We start from the raw sequence: 18,791 nt of genomic DNA, 5'->3' as shown, positions 1-18,791 counted from the left end.
ATTGTGATCACTGGTTCCTCAGGGTTCTTCTACCTTAAGCTCCCTAGTCACCTCAGTTCATTACATAACACCCATTCCAATATAGCTGATCCCCAAGTAGGCTCAATGACAAACTGCTCTAAAAACAAACTATCTCGTAGGTACTCAACAAACTCACTCTCTTGAGATCCACTACCAACCTGATTTTCCCAATTGATCTGCATGTTGAAATCTCCTATGACGATCATAACATTGCCCCTTTGACAAACAAGGGAAAATATGTATATGCCAGAAATCCGAGCAACACACACAAAATGCTGGAGGAACCCAGCAGGCCAGGCAGCATCAGTCAATGTTTTTTCTCTCCAGTCCCGATGAAGGGTTTCACCCCAAAATGTCAACTGTACTCTTTTGCATAGATGCTTCCTGGCCTGCTGAATTACCCCAGTATTTCGTGTGTATTGCCCTTTGACATGCCTTTTCTATTTCCTATCCCAGCCATTGTTGGGAGGCCTGTATATAACTGCCATCAGGGTCCTTTTACCTTTGCAGTTTCTTAACTCAACCCACAAGGATTCAACATCTTCCGATCCCATGTCACATCTTTCTACTGATTTGATGCCAGTCTTTACCAGTATAGCCACACCACCCCCTCTGCCTACCTTCCTATCTCTCCGATACAATGTGTAACCTTGGACATTCAGCTCCCAACTACAACCATCCTTCAGCCACGATTCAGTGATGGCCACAACATCAAACCTGACAATCTGTAATAGTACAACAAGATCATCCACCTTATTTCTTATACTCCGTGCATTGTGACTTTGAGTACTGTATTTGTTACCGTTTTTGATTCTGCATCCCGAATGCACTGATACTCACCCTGCTGGCTGCAAAACTGTCCTGTCATCTGCCTGCCCTTCCTGACAGTCAGACTGCACGCTATTGAAACCCTGTTGATGTCCTTGGCTGCGCAAGTCGAGGGAAGGCACCCTCCAGTCCCGCCAAACCCATGAGATTGACACAGCTCTCCCACCCCAGACCCTGGTTTGTGTGGATGCTGTGTAATTTGGTACGACTCAGTGCCAAGAAACAACAGACAGCACACTGCATACGATTAAAGGAATTATATTTATGAATCTTCACTTAACTAAAGAGTTAGTAAAGAAAGAAAAACAACAAAAAGGGCCAATTTTAATTAAACAGTCAAATATGCACAAGTTGGAGCACAACTCCTCCAGAAGTCACACATTTCATCAATCCTCAGTCGACTGCGGCACCTTTCTCCATTGAATCACCGGTTCTCTCCAGCGTCTTCCCTCTTCATCTCATGCCGAAGAAAGGGCCCGGCTCACATTCCAAAGCACCAGTTATCTCTAACCATAACCCAAACATTGCCTCTACAGAAAGTCATTGCACATTAGCAGTGAAACCTTTCACAGGTGTAATGCTGCTATTTTTTTTTACCATCCATCCTCCAAATATGATTTATAATTTAAATTTTTAATATTTACTAATTTTAACTATTTTTAATTATTTATAATATTTAATATTTGTAATCAAGGGAGTGTGAAGCACAGAATCAAATATCGCTGTGATGATTGTACATTCTAGTACCAATTGTTTGGCAACAATAAAGTATAAAGTATCCTGAATCCTTTCACTCCAGTTCCCACCAGTTCCCCTGCCACATTAGGTTAAACCCTCCTCGTTTATAAGGGTCAGCAGACCATGCTAGGCCGAGTGGACTGTACTGTTCGATGGAACCCCATCGCCTCCACAGCGACACCCTGTTGCTCGCTGCGGAAATAGGCGTTTACTAAACGGCCAATAGAACCCCCACCCCCACTTTCTTGGCCTGAAACGTCGACTGTACCTCTTCCTAGAGATGCTGCCTGGCCTGCTGTGTTCACCAGCAACTTTGATGTGTGTTGCGTTAATAAAAGCCGTTTTTTCTTTTTTAGAAGATATGCAAATATTACGGTGAGAGAAAGTATCAACAACACTACAACCCAAGACAAACGACATAGAATATGAACACATAGGCTAATAGCTTCGGGGCAGGAGTATGTGAATTTATAAGAAATAGACCTTGAAAATGCTGTTATTAAGGAGTATTGGGAAAGCCTGGGTTCACATGGCAGCCAGCCCAGAGCACCCTTACCTGTCAGTCAGCAGAGAGACCGTGATCAGAAAGGTGCTGATGGGTGCCCTTTTCACACGTGATATCCGGCGCCAAGGTACAACACACCTGAGCTCACCTGGGCCGTGATCGAGAGCTGAGACCAAGCGTTCTCTACCGGAGAGCTGCGATCCCCGGCGTTCATTCCAGAGCACAGCGGGCCTCGCAGTGCTGACACGGGGGGAAGCCTGGTGTGCACTCCCCCCCCCCCCCTCCCTGTGCAGCGGCGATGGCTGTAGAGACCAGCGCTTCCACTCCTGGGGCTGGGATCAGGAACACCATCCGACTTCAGTGTGCGAGGTTTGAACGAATGTAACGTAGGGAGCAAGGTGCCACTGGATTGCTGTGGCTTCAAGGTGGACGATCTTCACCGGCTCTCCCAGTCCCATTGCACTTCGGGTGTGCTGACGCCTGCGGGCGGGATACTCGACTGCAAAATTTGTGGTAGTTGGGGACTCTCCCCTGTTCAATAACAGTTTATCTTATCACTGCTGTTGAACAGCGTGTTGCTCTCGAGCGGATATTATCGATGTGCAAGAGCATTAAGAACATTACACAAAGTTTCCGGAATCCCTTCCTGACTATTTTGCTCTTTTTTGTATTTACTTTCGTTTAACTAGTCCACTGCAAATTTCATGTTAGTCTGATTCGGATTGCCACACTATAGCTTCCAAGGGTGCAGAAGAGGTTCAGGATACAGAGCAGGACAATTGTTTTCTCTGAGGCTGAGGTATTTAATGAAATTGTCACAGCCATTTTCTGTGTAAACAAAATACTGTACTCGCCTCTGATATCTCTCCCACCCCTCCAGTACTTTCCTCCAGTCACCTTAAGCATATGTCATTTGGTACTGTCCAATGCAACCCAGGGGAAAAGGTGCAGGGTCTCTTCTAACAGTTTTAATACACTTCTGCCATTACCTTTGCTCTCAAGGAAAAAACTCTAACCTATCTTCATAAAACATGCTCTCTAATCCAGGCAGCATCCTGGTAAATCTCCTCTGCAGCCTCTTTAAAGCTCCCACACCCTTCCTATAAGGAGGAAACCAGAAATGAACACATTACTCCGATTGTGGTCTAACTATAGAAAACCTACAGCACAATGAAGGCCCTTTAGAAATTTCCTAGGCCTCTCTGCGTAAAAAACGACATCCCCTCAGAACCTACTTCCAAGCACCTTAAAACTGCCCTCTCGTGCTAGCCATTTCAGCCCTGGGGAAAAGCCTCTGACTATCCACACGATTAATGCCTCTCATCATCTTATACACCTCTATCAGGTCACCTCTCACCCTCCGTCGCTCCAAGGAGAAAAGGCCGAGTTCACTCAACCTATTCTCAATCTGTTTTACAGAGCTGAAACATTACCTTGCAACTCTTGAATTCAATTCCACAATTAATGGGCGATTCAGTATTTGTTACATTGGTAATCGGTTGTTGGATGAATTAATCCCACAAATTCCTGAATTGCTCCCTTAAATAAAAATATAAATCTTCTCGTGTTTCTTTTTTTCAGTCTTTCACAAGACTTTTTACATTACATTAATTTTCTGTCAACCACCATTTTTTTATTTCAGGTTTGCCTAAATACTTTTATTTACACACAAAATACAGGGGGTGGTGCCATAGTGTTTAAGGTTAAAGACAAGCTGTCAAGGAATAAATCTGTAACCAAGCAGACATTAGAAAACACCAGAAATACGTCCAAACAGCCCAGAGTTGACATTTCATCCCGAAATGTAGCAACTTTCAATGGACTGACGCAGCCTGACTAACAATTTATTTTCAAATGGATTTTTTTTTCTTTTGAGAAATCCTTGTGTTTTCCCAGTTTCTACCATCACAACAGCAAATCCCAAAAAGCTTCAATCGATTTGCAAATATTTTCTCAACATAACCCAGGTCACCAGATCACTTATTTGGAGATACAGCGGGAACAGATCCTTCCGGCCCACTGAACCACACCTCGCCGCAACCCACCGATTCAACCCACAGGACAATTTACAATCATCATTAAGCTGTTAGCCAGTAAGAGATGAAATGGAGGAGCGGACTCACTGGGCCAGATGGCCTAATTCTGCTCCTGTATCTTATGGTCAAATGCAAGTAGGAAATGTGAGGGCACCCTTCCCCCGAGCTCCCGATCGCTCCGCTCCTCTCTCCAGCCGTCTGTCAGTGACAGCGCCCCCGATCTCTCTTCTGTCCAGCCGTCTATCAGTGTAAGCATCTCCAAAGCTGCACTAAGTGTCCAGCCCAGACTTGTGCAAACTGATTCGTCAGTTAATTTCAGCTCCTCCTGCCTCAGGCAGAGGTGAGTTACTCCCCAAGTGAGGGTTCATACTTACACCAAGCGGTGGGAGCAGGCGACCAGCAGAAAACTGTCACACACAGAGGGAAGACTGTGACAAATGGCACGCAGTCTGCATCTGCTGTTGCCTTTGTGTCTGAGCAGGCTGGCCCAGGGGACCGCTCAAGAGTTTGTAAAGTTACAAAGGGCAGGTGTGAGTGTGAGTGTGAGTGTACATATCCATATCACCCCACTCTACAGTCCGTCAGTGCCCACCCTCCCCTGTACATATCCATATCACCCCACCCTCCCCCTGTACATATCCATATCACCCCACCCTCCAGTCCGTCAGTCCCCACCCTCCCCTGTACATATCCATCACACCCCAGCCACCCACCACAGTGTACCTGTCCCCACCCCGCCCTGTACACATCTTTCACCCCACCCTCCAGTCCATCAGTCCCCACCCTCCCCCGTACATATCCATCTCACCCCACCCTCCAGTCCATCAGTCCCCACCCTCCCCGTACATATCCATCTCACCCCACCCTCCAGTCCATCAGTCCACACCCTCCCCTGTACACATCTTTCACCCCACCCTCCAGTCCATCAGTCCCCACCCTCCCCTGTACATCTCATCCCAGCTACCCACCAGTGCACCTGTCCCCACCCTCACCTCACCCCAGCCACCCACAGTGCACCTGTCCCCACCCTCACCTCACCCCAGCCACCCACCACAGTGCACCTGTCCCCACCCTCACCTCACCTCAGCCACCCACCACAGTGCATCTGTCCCCACCCTCACCTCACCTCAGCCACCCACCACAGTGCATCAGTCCCCACCCTCCCCTGTACATCTCACCTCAGCCACCCACCACAGTGCACCTGTCCCCACCCTCCCCTGTACATCTCACCTCAGCCACCCACCACAGTGCACCTGTCCCCACCCTCCCCTGTACATCTCACCTCAGCCACCCACCACAGTGCACCTGTCCCCACCCTCCCCTGTACATCTCACCTCAGCCACCCACCACAGTGCACCTGTCCCCACCCTCACCTCACCCCAGCCACCCACCACAGTGCACCTGTCCCCACCCTCACCTCACCCCAGTGCACCTGTCCCCACCCTCACCTCACCTCAGCCACCCACCACAGTGCACCTGTCCCCACCCTCATCTCACCCCAGCCACCCACCACAGTGCACCTGTCCCCACCCCACCCTCTTGTACCCTATTCACTGGAAAGCAGAGGTAGTCTCACTGTTACTGACTGCGCATTGTGCTGGCCCCGGAGACCCTCTTGAATCTCCACAGATGTCAGTGCTGCCTTGCTTTCCGAGGCCTCATCAAGATGCCCGCCCGTCGTGCAAAGTCCTGGATGCCCTGGCCTGAACATAAGGCAGGACAGGGCCCTGGAGGGAGGAGAGGGGTGAATCATTCTGAATGATGGGCCAAGTGGCCTACTTGTACTAGTTTCTGGTGCTCACAGAGCCCTGAACACTACCACACTGTTCACCACCCCCCACCCACCCCTTACAGCCTCTGGCATCAGTTACATATCACCTTCTGAACAAGGTGTCAACACCTCTGAAGACCTGACCTGGTCCAACACATTCTGCAATTGCAAGAAAGCTGCATCTCAGTGGGAGTTTGCGGAGGCTCGGTACATCACCAGTGACTCTCACAGATTTCTAAAGATGTACTGTGGGGAGCATTCTAACTGGTTACGTCTCCCTCTGGTAGGGGCCACCACACAGGATTGGGAAAAGTTGCAGAAAGTTGTAAACTCAGCCAACTGCATCATGGATACAAGCCTCCCCAACATCAAGGACACCTTCAAAAAATGGTGCCTAAGGCGGCATCTATCATCTCCCAGGACATGCCCTCTTCTCATTTCTACCATCAAGGACGAAGTACAGGAGCCTAGAGACTCCACATTTCAGGAACAGCTTCTTCCCCTCCGCCAGCAGATTTCTGAATGGACGTTGAACCCATGCACAGTACCTCAGTATTTTTGCTCTCTTTTTGAACTATTTACATAATTTAATTGCTTAATAAGACTATAAGACAAAGGAGCAGAAGTAGGCCATTCGGCCCATCGAGTCTGCTCTGCCATTTTATCATGAGCTGATCCATTCTCCCATTCAGTCCCACTCCCCCACCTTCTCACCATAACCTTTGATGCCCTGGCTACTCAGATACCCATCAATCTCTGCCTTAAATACACCCAATGACTTAGCCTCCACTGCTGCCCGTGGCAACAAATTTCATAAATTCACCACCCTCTGGCTAAAAAAATTTCTTCGCATTTCTGTTCAGAATGGGCACCCTTCAATCCTTAAGTCATGCCCTCTCGTACTGGACTCCCCCATCATGGAAAACAACTTTGCCACATCCACTCTGTCCATGCCTTTCAACATTCGAAATGTTTCTATGAGGTCTCCCCTCATTCTTCTAAACTCCAAGGAATACAGTCCAAGAGCAGACAAACGTTCCTCATATGTTAACCCTCTCATTCCCAGAATCATTCTAGTGAATCTTCTCTGTACCCTCTCCAACGTCAGCACATCCTTGCTTAAGTAAGGAGACCAAAACTGCCCACAGTACTCCAAGTGAGGTCTCACCAGTGCCTTATAGAGCCTCAACATCACATCCCTGCTCCTATACTCTACTCCTCTAGAAATGAATGCCAACATTGCATTCACCTTCTTCACCACCGACTCAACCTGGAGGTTAACCTTAAGGGTATCCTGCATGAGGACTCCCAAGTCCTGTTGCATCTCAGAACTTTGAATTCTTTCCCCGTTTAAATAATAGTCTGCCCGTTTATTTCTTCTGCCAAAGTGCATAACCATACACTTTCCAACATTGTATTTCATTTGCCACTTTTTTGCTCATTCTTCCAATCTATCCAAGTCTCTCTGCAGACTCTCCGTTTTCTCAGCACTACCAGCCCCTCCACCTATCTTCGTATCATCATCAAACTTAGCCACAAAGCCATAATCCAAATCGTTGATGTACAATGTAAAAAAAAAAGCGGCCCCAACACTGATCCATGTGGAACACCACTGGTAACCGGCAGCCAACCAGAATAGGATCCTTTTATTCCCACTCTCTGTTTCCTGCCAATCAGCCAACGGTCTATCCACATATGTAACTTTCCTGCAATTCCATGGGCTCTTATCTTGTTAAGTAGCCTCATGTGTGGCACCTTGTCAAAGGCCTTCTGAAAGTCCAAATATACAACATCCACTGCATCTCCCTTGTCTAGCCTACTGGTAATTTCCTCAAAAAATTGTGATAGGTTTGTCAGGCAGGATTTTCCTTTAAGGAATCCATGCTGAGTTCTGCCTATCTTGTCATATGCCTCCAGGTACTCTGTAACCTCATCCTTGACAATCGACTCCAACAACTTCCCGAACATCGATGTCAAGCTAACAGGTCTATAATTTCCTTTTTGCTACCTTGCCCCCTTCTTAAATAGCGGAGTGACATTTTCAATCTTCCAGTCCTCCGGAACCATGCCAGAATCTATCGACTTTTGAAAGATCATCGCTAATGCTTCAGCAATCTCCACAGCTAATGTTTCTGATGCAATTCATAGCTTTAAAAATTATTATGTATTGCAATGTACCGCTGCCACAAAAGAACTAATTTCAGGACAAGTGCCTGTGATACTCTGATTGAGAAATCCAGCAGCACCCTGCTTGGATTCTCGTTTGGAGGCACCTCAGTGGAAGACCTGGCCCCAGAGACATGGGACAAATCTGCCAGCGGGAAATATGACAGGACCACAGAAGGGCAAGGTTCCTACAGGCCGCAACTGAAAGCAGCCAATATGGCAAAGGGGAGCAGTTTTGCCCCCTTATCTAAGAAAAGATGTGCTGGCATTGGACAGGGTCCATACAGGGTTCATGAGAATGAACCCAGGAATGAAAGGGTTAATGTATGTGGAGCATTTGATGGCGCTGGGCCCATGCTCACTGGGGTTTAAACGAATTGGCAGGGGTGGGGGGACTCACTGAAACCCATCGGATATTGAAAGGCTTGACAGAGTGGATGTTTCCTACAGCGGTTGATTCTGGGACCGGTGGGCAGTTTTGGGAACAGAAGGACGTCTCTTTGTAACAGAGGTGAGAACGAATTTCTTCAGCCAGAGAATAGTGAATCTGTGGAAGTCATTGCCATGGCTGGCTGTGGAGGACAAGTCTTGAGCATATTTAAAGCAGAGATTGATAGGTTCTTGATTAGTCAGGGCATCAAAGGTTACAGGGAGAAGGCAGGAGATGGGGATTGGGATTGGGAGGGGTAATAATCAGGCACAACGGACTCAGTAGGCAGAGGGGCCTAATTCTACCCCAATGACTTATGGTCTTATGGACCATGATGACAATGACAAACTTGCAGCAAAATGGAGTTCAACCCAGGTAAGACTAAAATGGTTCATTTTGGTAGGTCAAATATGATGGCAGAATATAGTATTAATGGTAAGACTCTTGGCAGCGTGGAGGATCAGAGGGATCTTGACGTCCGAGTCCTGATAGAGGTGACTTGATAGAAGTGTACAAGATGATGAGAGGCATTGGTCGTGTGGATAGTCAGAGGCTTTTCCCCAGGGCTGAAATGGCTAACATGAGAGGGCACAGTTTTAAGGTGCTTGGAAATAGATACAGAGGAGATGCCAGGGGTTAGTTTTTTCACGCAGAGAGTGGTGAGTGTGTGGAATGGGCTGCCGGCGATGGTGGTGGAGGCGGGTACGATAGGGTCTTTTAAAGAGACTCATGGATAGGTACATGGAGCTTAGAAAAACAGAGGGCTACGGGTAACCCTCAGTAATTTCTCAGCTAAGGCCATATTCAGCACAGCTTTGTGGGCCGAAAGGCCTGTATTGTGCTGTAGGTTTCTATGTAAATTATGAGGGGTATAGATAGGGTAAATGCAAGCAGGCTTTTTCCACTGAGGTTGTAAGAGACTACAACTAGGGGTCATGGGTTAAGGGTGAAAGGTGGAAAGTTTAAGGGAAACAGGAAGTGAAGCTGGTGAGGGTGTGGATGGAATGAGCTGCCAGCAGGAGTGGTGGATATAGGGGTCAATGTCAACATTGAAGGGAAATTTGGATAGGTACATGGATGAGAGGGGTATAGAGGGCAATGGTCCAGGTGCAGTTTGATGGGACTAGGCAGACTGGAGTGGCTGAAGGACCTGATTCTCTTCTGTGACTCTAAGAATGACCAGAGAGAACACTGGGTAACCTGCAAGGAAGGAGAAGATGAACACTTTGTTCACTTTGTTTTACATCAGGAAATCAATCAAATGTGATGAAAGTTAGTGTGGGTCCCGGGACACCGACAACTCAAATGCTTTGCAGTGTGTGTGTGTGTAGAGCACGGAAGGCAATGAATCAGGTGCTAGACAACAGAATTACTGGAAATGGGTGCTCGTTAGTTAACATAGACCTGGAGAGCTAAATGACCTGTTTCTGGTTTCTGCCCCTTTCCTTTCCTGTCCTGCTGAAGGGTCTCGGCCCGAAACATCGACTGTACTCTTTTCCACAGATGCTGCCTGGACTGCCGAGTTCCAGCACCATTTTGTGTGTGTTATTCTGCATTTGCAGCATCTCCAGAATCTCATACATGGGCCTGTTTCTGTAGAGTGTGACTCTGTGACTCTAAAGTCAAGGCCAAAAAGGACCTTTTATTCATTTTACAGGGGGAAAAAAAGAGAGACTGATGGAAATGGTAATGGGGTCAATACTGGACTGGTGGGCACCTTATGGTGACAGGCCAGTAAGGAGAGAAAATGGGACCAAGGGGATTGCACAAATGTGATGAGCCAAATAGCCTCCTTCTTGAATACTGGATAATGGAAGCTAGTGGGAAATGACTCGTACCTACACTAGCCTTACCTCTTACCGAGCGGCCTCACCTCAGGCCAGAAACGTCATTCATTTCAGGAGGGATGCCAGGGTATGTCGTTGGCTGGACTCTGAGAGCTGGGTTTGATTGGAACAGAACGTTATCACTTTGCAATTGGCAGAACATTAACTCGAGCCAAAGGCAGTTTACAAACCATCCCACAACCTGATGTGAATCTTTACTCTGATCCATCCTGTACTCAGCAGCTGTAGACATGGCTGCCGATGGCTGGGCGACCAAATGGAGCAGTCACATTCAACGGTGAATAAATATTAAATAATGGAGACGGCATAAGTGAGAGATTCTGCGGGGCTAATAGGTTCGGCGTGTGGCGTAATCTAAGACCATACTGGCGGCTCCGAGCAGTGCTGGTTCGGTCAGGCTGGAGACGGCCACTTCCACCGTGCGTGCTGAGTGCAGAGCCCGCTGGCTGATCACCTCTTTCACACCGTCCTCATAATGGGCAGCCAGGACCCCAGACAGCACCACCAGAGAGGGGTTCACTGTGTGCAGGATGTTCACAATGCCAAGCCCAAGAGCACAGCCAGCTGTGGGTGAGAATGAGATCCCATTAAGAAACATTACAACACAATAGTTCAAACCAATGACCTTTGCTGGATCAGACTGTTAATTCTTAGATTGGACTGCTTAATTGTAATTTTCTTTGCTGTTTAACAATTATCCTCTTGCATTTTAAGTAGTTTCTATATGCATATAACAATTTATTATAGAAACATAGAAAATAGGTGCAGGAGTAGGCCATTCGGCCCTTCGAGCCTGCACCGCCATTTATTATGATCATGGCTGATCATCCAACTCAGAACCCCACCCCAGCCTTCCCTCCATACCCCCTGACCCCCGTAGCCACAAGGGCCATATCTAACTCCCTCTTAAACATAGCCAATGAACTGTCCTCAACAGTTTGCTGTGGCAGAGAATTCCACAGATTCACCACTCTCTGTGTGAAGAAGTTTTTCCTAATCTCGGTCCTAAAAGGCTTCCCCTCTATCCTCAAACTGTGACCCCTCATTCTGGACTTCCCCAACATCGGGAACAATCTTCCTGCATCTAGCCTGTCCAATCCCTTTAGGATCTTATACGTTTCAATCAGATCCCCCCTCAATCTTCTAAATTCCAACGAGTACAAGCCCAGTTCATCCAGTCTTTCTTCATATGAAAGTCCTGCCATCCCAGGAATCAATCTGGTGAACCTTCTTTGTACTCCCTCTATGGCAAAGATGTCTTTCCTCAGATTAGGGGACCGAAACTGCACACAATACTCCAGGTGTGGTCTCACCAAGGCCTTGTACAACTGCAGTAGTACCTCCCTGCTCCTGTACTCGAATCCTCTCGCTATAAATGCCAGCATACCATTCGCCTTTTTCACCGCCTGCTGTACCTGCATGCCCACTTTCAATGACTGGTGTATAATGACACCCAGGTCTCGTTGCACCTCCCCTTTTCCTAATCGGCCACCATTCAGATAATAATCTGTTTTCCTATTTTTGCCACCAAAGTGGATAACTTCACATTTATCCACATTAAATTGCATCTGCCATGAGTTTGCCCACTCACCCAACCTATCCAAGTCACCCTGCATCCTCTTAGCATCCTCCTCACTGCTAACACTGTCACCCAGCTTCGTGTCATCCGCAAACTTGAAGATGCTGCATTTAATTCCCTCATCCAAGTCATTAATATATATTGTAAACAACTGGGGTCCCAGCACTGAGCCTTGCGGTACCCCACTAGTCACCGCCTGCCATTCTGAAAAGGTCCCGTTTATTCCCATTCTTTGCTTCCTGTCTGCTAACCAATTCTCCACCCACACCAATACCTTACCCCCAATACCGTGTGCTTTAAGTTTGCACACTAATCTCCTGTGTGGGACCTTGTCAAAAGCCTTTTGAAAATCCAAATATACCACATCCACTGGTTCTCCCCTATCCACTCTACTAGTTACATCCTCAAAAAATTCTATGAGATTCGTCAGACATGATTTTCCTTTCACAAATCCATGCTGACTTTGTCCGATCATTTCACCGCTTTCCAAATGTGCTGTTATCACATCCTTGATAACTGACTCCAGCAGTTTCCCCACCACCGACGTTAGGCTAACCGGTCTATAATTCCCCGGTTTCTCTCTCCCTCCTTTTTTAAAAAGTGGGGTTACATTAGCCACCCTCCAATCCTCAGGAACTAGTCCAGAATCTAACGAGTTTTGAAAAATCATCACTAATGCATCCACTATTTCTTGGGCTACTTCCTTAAGCACTCTAGGATGCAGACCATCTGGCCCTGGGGATTTATCTGCCTTCAGTCCTGCCATCCCAGGAATCAATCTGGTGAACCTTCTTTGTACTCCCTCTATGGCAAAGATGTCTTTCCTCAGATTAGGGGACCAAAACTGCACACAATACTCCAGGTGTGGTCTCACCAAGGCCTTGTACAACTGCAGTAGTACCTCCCTGCTCCTGTACTCGAATCCTCTCGCTATAAATGCCAGCATACCATTCGCCTTTTTCACCGCCTGCTGTACCTGCATGCCCACTTTCAATGACTGGTGTATAATGACACCCAGGTCTCGTTGCACCTCCCCTTTTCCTAATCAGCCACCATTCAGATAATAATCTGTTTTCCTATTTTTGCCACCAAAGTGGATAACTTCACATTTATCCACATTAAATTATGTATCCTAGTGGTCACAATAAGCACATGCAAGCTGAGTGTGTCCCCCTAGTGGATATCATACGGGCACGATTCTGGAAGCTTCACTTGGTAGTACATTATTTGAATAACAGCTATCTCATTGGTTGATCTTATCTATAAATTTGAATGGAATTTTCGTTTTCTATGGGTATAAAATAACTGACCACAAAGCAGAACCATCTCAGACTACGTCCACACTAGACCAGATAAATCCATAACTGAAGCTTTTTCTCTTCATCTTGACCCTCCGTCCACACTGAAACAGTGTTTTCCTCCCCCGAAAACGGAGCTTTTCTGAAACACTCTCCAGAGTGTGTAAATCTGAAGACATTGGCTGGCCGTTGTAGGTTGGCCGTTGTAGTGTGTACGGGGTAACCGGATACTTTTAAAACCGCTGTCATGACGTGCGGGAACAAATGGTGGTGGCAGCTTGGCATTTCATTGTTTTCTTGAACGCAACCTCAAACACCACAACAATATCTGACAATAGATGTGTAACAGCCTAATGTCACATTGTATGGAAATACAAGATAACACTGATACAGACATGTTTTATACAATTAACAAGGTGCTTTATTAGTGTATTGCTTGTGCAAACATTCAATAGATGCAATTGTTACTTTTGCCCAGTAACTCGTTTTATTGCACATGTTAAATACAGCAAAATAATACACAAAGACATGGCAAAAGTAAAGGCAAACAAATGAGGTAACAGCAAATTTCACTTTTGCTCAGTAACAAGCCTTATTGCATTTAGTTGTAGCTGTCACCCCTTTCATCGGTAAAGAGACGATGGCTGTAGGTAATGTTTCTGGACAAATGTGCACCAAGTCTTTCGTTTGCAATTTCCTTTTTAAGTTTTTCTAGTCCGTAACTGGACAAATGTGCACCAAGTATACCGTTTGGCAATTTCCTTTTAAGTTTTTCTAGTCTGTACTGGACAAACGTGCACCAAGTATACCGTTTCCTCTTCGCTTGTTTTCTGTGTGTCCTGCACATGCCCAGTAGGAGGAGATTCGCCCAAATACCCGTTTTAATGTGGACAGAGGTATTTTCAAAAACGCTTGGTGTGGACGCCTATCGTTTTTATGCGAAACCGGCGTTTTCAAAATTATCCGGTCTAGTGTGGATGTAGCCTAAGTTCTTTTGTCTCTCTTGGCTTCACAGACCTCTGTTACTGTTTGGTTCAATTTCTTTTTGTTCTATGAACACTTAAGTACACAAGCATGAAGCAACAAGATTTGTGCTTCTTTTCTGACCTCTAAAAGAATCTTGGATTTAAATATCAGAATACAACACCTCTTCAGTGTGTTCCAGTGACCCATCGCCAGAGGGCAGAGCCTTGGAATAGAAGGACGTCCTTTTCAGAACAGAGATAAGGAGGAATTTCTTTAGCCAGAGGGTGGCGAATCTGGGGAATTCATTACCACAGATGGATGTATTTAAAAAAGAGATGCCAAAGGTCAGGGAGAAGGGAGGAAAATGGGATTGAGAGGGATAATAAATCAGTCATGATGGAATGGCAGAGCAGACTCGATAGGCCAAATGGCCTAATTCTGCTCCTGTATCTTATGGTCCTATCATAAAATCACCACCACATCCACCCCTCTATCTCAGGGCCCCTGACCACAGAGTCATAGAAGAGTACAGCAAATAAACAGACCCATAGGCCCATCTAGTCTGTGCCAATTCATTTAAACTGCCTCCTCCTATCGACCTGCACCAGGACCAGAGCCCTCCATGCCCCTACCATCCAGGCACCCATCCAAGCTTCTCTCAAATGTTGAAACCTTGTTGGAACTTTCAAGGAAGAGCACTTCCTTCCCTCTGACACACTGCAGTCTCTTGGACATTTTCATGTCAACACCTTTCCTTCTCCATAAATATTTCCGTAATTTCCCACTTCATCTTTCCCCCCTTACACAGAATATTACAGCACAGTACAGATTCTTGGCCCATGATGTTATGCCAACTTTTAAAATCAATCTAACCCTTCCCTCCCACAAAGCCCTCCATTTCTCTGTGCCCAACAATATCTTGAAATCCCCTGATATATCTACCTCTACCACCACCCCAGTAGTGTGTTCCACTCTGCGTACAAAACTCACCTCTGACATCCCACTACTAACCTTAAGTTATACCCGCTTGCATTAGCCATTTCCACCTGCAAAAAATTCTCTGGCTGTCCAATCGCCTTATCCTTAAGGTATGGTAGTGGCTCTGTGTTGTACTGTACTGTACAGACAGTGACTGAAGTCAGGGTCAATCCCGGGCCAGTGACACTGGTTTACTGTACAGACAGTGACTGAAGTCAGGGTTAATCCCGGGCCAGTGGCACTGTGGTTTACTGTACAGACAGTGACTGAGGTCAGGACTGATCCCGGGCCAGTGACACTGTGGTTTACTGTACAGACAGTGACTGAGGTCAGGGTCAATCCGAGGCCAGTGACACTGTGGTTTACTGTACAGTGACTGAGGTCAGGGCTAATCCCTGGCCAGTGACACCGTAGTTTACTGTACACAGTGACTGAGGTCAGGACTGATCCCGGGCCAGTGACACTGTGGTTTACTATACAGACAGTGACTGAGGTCAGGGTCAATCCTGGGCCAGTGACACTGGTTTACTGTACAGACAGTGACTGAGGTCAGGGTCAATCCCGGGCCAGTGACACTGTGGTTTACTGTACAGACAGTGACTGAGGTCAGGACTGATCCCGGGCCAGTGACACTGTGGTTTACTATACAGACAGTGACTGAGGTCAGGGCCGATACCGGGCCAGTGACACTGTGGTTTACTGTACAGACAGTGACTGAGGTCAGGGTCAATCCTGGGCCAGTGACACTGGTTTACTGTACAGTGACTGAGGTCAGGGTCAATCCCGGGCCAGTGACACTGTGGTTTATTGTACAGACAGTGACTGAGGTCAGGGTCAATCCCGGGTCAGTGACACTGTGGTTTACTGTACAGACAGTGACTGAGGTCAGGGTCAATCCCGGGCCAGTGACACTGTGGTTTACTTTACAGACAGTGACTGAGGTCAGGGTCGATCCCGGGCCAGTGACACTGTGGTTTACTGTAGAGTCAGTCACTGAGGTCAGGACTGATCCAGGGCCAGTGACACTGGTTTACTGTACAGACAGTGACTGAGGTCAGGGTCAATCCCGGGCCAGTGACACTGTGGTTTACTGTACACAGTGACTGAGGTCAGGACTGATCCCGGGCCAGTGACACTGTGGTTTACTATACAGACAGTGACTGAGGTCAGGGCCGATACCGGGCCAGTGACACTGTGGTTTACTGTACAGACAGTGACTGAGGTCAGGGTCAATCCTGGGCCAGTGACACTGGTTTACTGTACAGTGACTGAGGTCAGGGTCAATCCCGGGCCAGTGACACTGTGGTTTATTGTACAGACAGTGACTGAGGTCAGGGTCAATCCCGGGCCAGTGACACTGTGGTTTACTGTACAGACAGTGACTGAGGTCAGGGTCAATCCCGGGCCAGTGACACTGTGGTTTACTTTACAGACAGTGACTGAGGTCAGGGTCGATCCCGGGCCAGTGACACTGTGGTTTACTGTACAGTCAGTCACTGAGGTCAGGACTGATCCAGGGCCAGTGACACTGGTTTACTGTACAGACAGTGACTGAGGTCAGGGTCAATCCCGGGCCAGTGACACTGTGGTTTACTGTACAGACAGTGACTGAGGTCAGGGTCAATCCCGGGCCAGTGACACTGTGGTTTACTGTACAGACAGTGACTGAGGTCAGGGTCAATCCCGGGCCAGTGACACTGTGGTTTACTGTACAGACAGTGACTGAGGTCAGGGTCAATCCCGGGCCAGTGACACTGTGGTTTACTGTACAGTGACTGAGGTCAGGGTCAATCCCGGGCCAGTGACACTGGTTTACTGTACAGACAGTGACTGAGGTCAGGGTCAATCCCGGGCCAGTGACACTGTGGTTTATTGTACAGACAGTGACTGAGGTCAGGGTCGATCCCGGACCAGTGACACTGGTTTACTGTACAGACAGTGACTGAGCTCAGGGTCAATCCCGGGCCAATGACACTGGTTTACTGTACAGACAGTGACTGAGGTCAGGGTCAATCCCGGGCCAGTGACACTGGTTTACTGTACAGACAGTGACTGAGGTCAGGACTGATCCCGGGCCAGTGGCACTGTGGTTTACTGTACAGACAGTGACTGAGGTCAGGGTCAATCCCGGGCCAGTGACACTGTGGTTTACTGTACAGACAGTGACTGAGGTCAGGGTTAATCCCGGGCCAGTGACACCGTGGTTTACTGTACAGACAGTGACTGAGGTCAGGGTCAATCCCAGGCCAGTGACACTGTGGTTTACTGTACAGACAGTGACTGAGGTCAGGGTCAATCCCAGGCCAGTGACACTGTGGTTTACTGTACAGACAGTGACTGAGGTCAGGGTCAATCCCGGGCCAGTGACACTGTGGTTTACTGTACAGACAGTCACTGAGGTCAGGACTGATCCCGGCCCAGTGACACTGGGTTACTGTACAGATAGTGACTGAGCTCAGGGTCAATCCCGGGCCAGTGACACTGGTTTACTGTACAGACAGTGACTGAGGTCAGGGTCAATCCCGGGCCAGTGACACTGGTTTACTGTACAGACAGTGACTGCGGTCAGGGTCAATCCCAGGCCAGTGACACTGTGGTTTACTGGAGGAATTGTTTGAAGACGATCGAGGAAAAAACCAGAAATTAAGAAGAACATTGAAGGTCTAAGTATTTTAAAATCTGAAGTTCATAATGGAATAAATAAGATGAAGAAAGGAAACGCAGCAGGTCCTGATTAATTAGTAACAGAACAAATTATCACCCTTGAAGGTTATGGAATTGAAAAACTTACTGATTTAATCAATGACATGTATGAGACTGGAATAATACCAGAAGAGATGAAAAAAATCAGTACTTATCACTCTGCCTAAGAAACCTGGAGCAATAGAATGTGAATTACATAGGACCATAAGTTTAGTGAGTCATATCACCAAGATACTTCTAAGAATTTTGATGACAAGAGCTAAAAGTAAGATGCAAGCCGAAATGGGTAAAGAACAATGTGGTTTTGTGAAAGACAAAGGTACAAGAAACGCAATATTGCTGTTAAGGATACTATCAGAACGAGCTATTCAAGTGCAAAAAGATTTGTTTGTTTGTTTTATCGACTACACAAAAGCATTTGATAAAGTGAAGCACAATAAGTTATTTGAAATATTACAGGAAATGCTAGATCTAGATTTGAAAGACCTCCGCCTAATCAGAAACCTGTACTAAGAACAAACTGCCGCTGTAAGAATAGATGGAGAAATGACTCACTTTACGAAAATCAAGAGAGACATTAGACAAGGGTTTGTTTTCTCCCCTGATTTATTTAATGTGTACAGTGAAACAATATTACAAAAAATAATAAGTGCAGAAATGGGTCTATCTATCAATCGCAAAAAGACAGAACGTATGGTGATATCCAAAAAGAAGGAGAATCCTATCTGCAGGCTGGGAATAAATGGGGAAGACATAAATCAAGTAATGAACTTTTGCTACTTTGGAAGCTGGGTGACATCAGATGGCAGGTACAACTTGGACATCAAAAGAAGAATAGGGATGGCAAAAGACACCTTTACAAGAATGAAGACTATACTGACCAATACTAAACTAGGCATGACAGTCCGCCTCAGAGTACTGAAAT

The 18,791-nt window shown here is 46.9% G+C and overlaps 1 protein-coding gene and 1 long non-coding RNA gene across 5 annotated transcripts in view; both read right to left on the bottom strand.

Annotated features, from left to right (window-relative positions):
• The window catches only part of LOC134343820 (uncharacterized), a 109,687-nt gene extending 104,946 nt beyond the window's left edge, over positions 1-4,741 (bottom strand). Inside the window, exon 1 of one of the 2 annotated variants that reach the window (XR_010017325.1) lies at positions 2,231-4,741. This is a non-coding gene — a long non-coding RNA (uncharacterized LOC134343820). The remainder of the gene's footprint in view (positions 1-2,230) is intronic. The other variant, XR_010017326.1, reaches the window with a different exon arrangement.
• Positions 4,742-5,644: 903 nt separating this feature from the next.
• gne (glucosamine (UDP-N-acetyl)-2-epimerase/N-acetylmannosamine kinase) overlaps positions 5,645-18,791 on the bottom strand; it is a 138,261-nt gene continuing 125,114 nt past the window's right edge. For all 3 annotated transcript variants that reach the window (XM_063042570.1, XM_063042567.1, XM_063042568.1), the window contains one exon: positions 5,645-10,906. In XM_063042570.1, the coding sequence (XP_062898640.1) occupies positions 10,671-10,906 (236 nt within the window). In that variant the 3' untranslated portion in view covers positions 5,645-10,670. The remainder of the gene's footprint in view (positions 10,907-18,791) is intronic.

The sequence above is a fragment of the Mobula hypostoma genome, chromosome 3, assembly GCF_963921235.1.
Source record: "Mobula hypostoma chromosome 3, sMobHyp1.1, whole genome shotgun sequence".
Taxonomy (NCBI): Eukaryota; Metazoa; Chordata; class Chondrichthyes; order Myliobatiformes; family Myliobatidae; genus Mobula; species Mobula hypostoma.
Note: the sequence above shows the minus strand (reverse complement) of the source record. Positions and strands in the feature narration are given on the sequence as shown.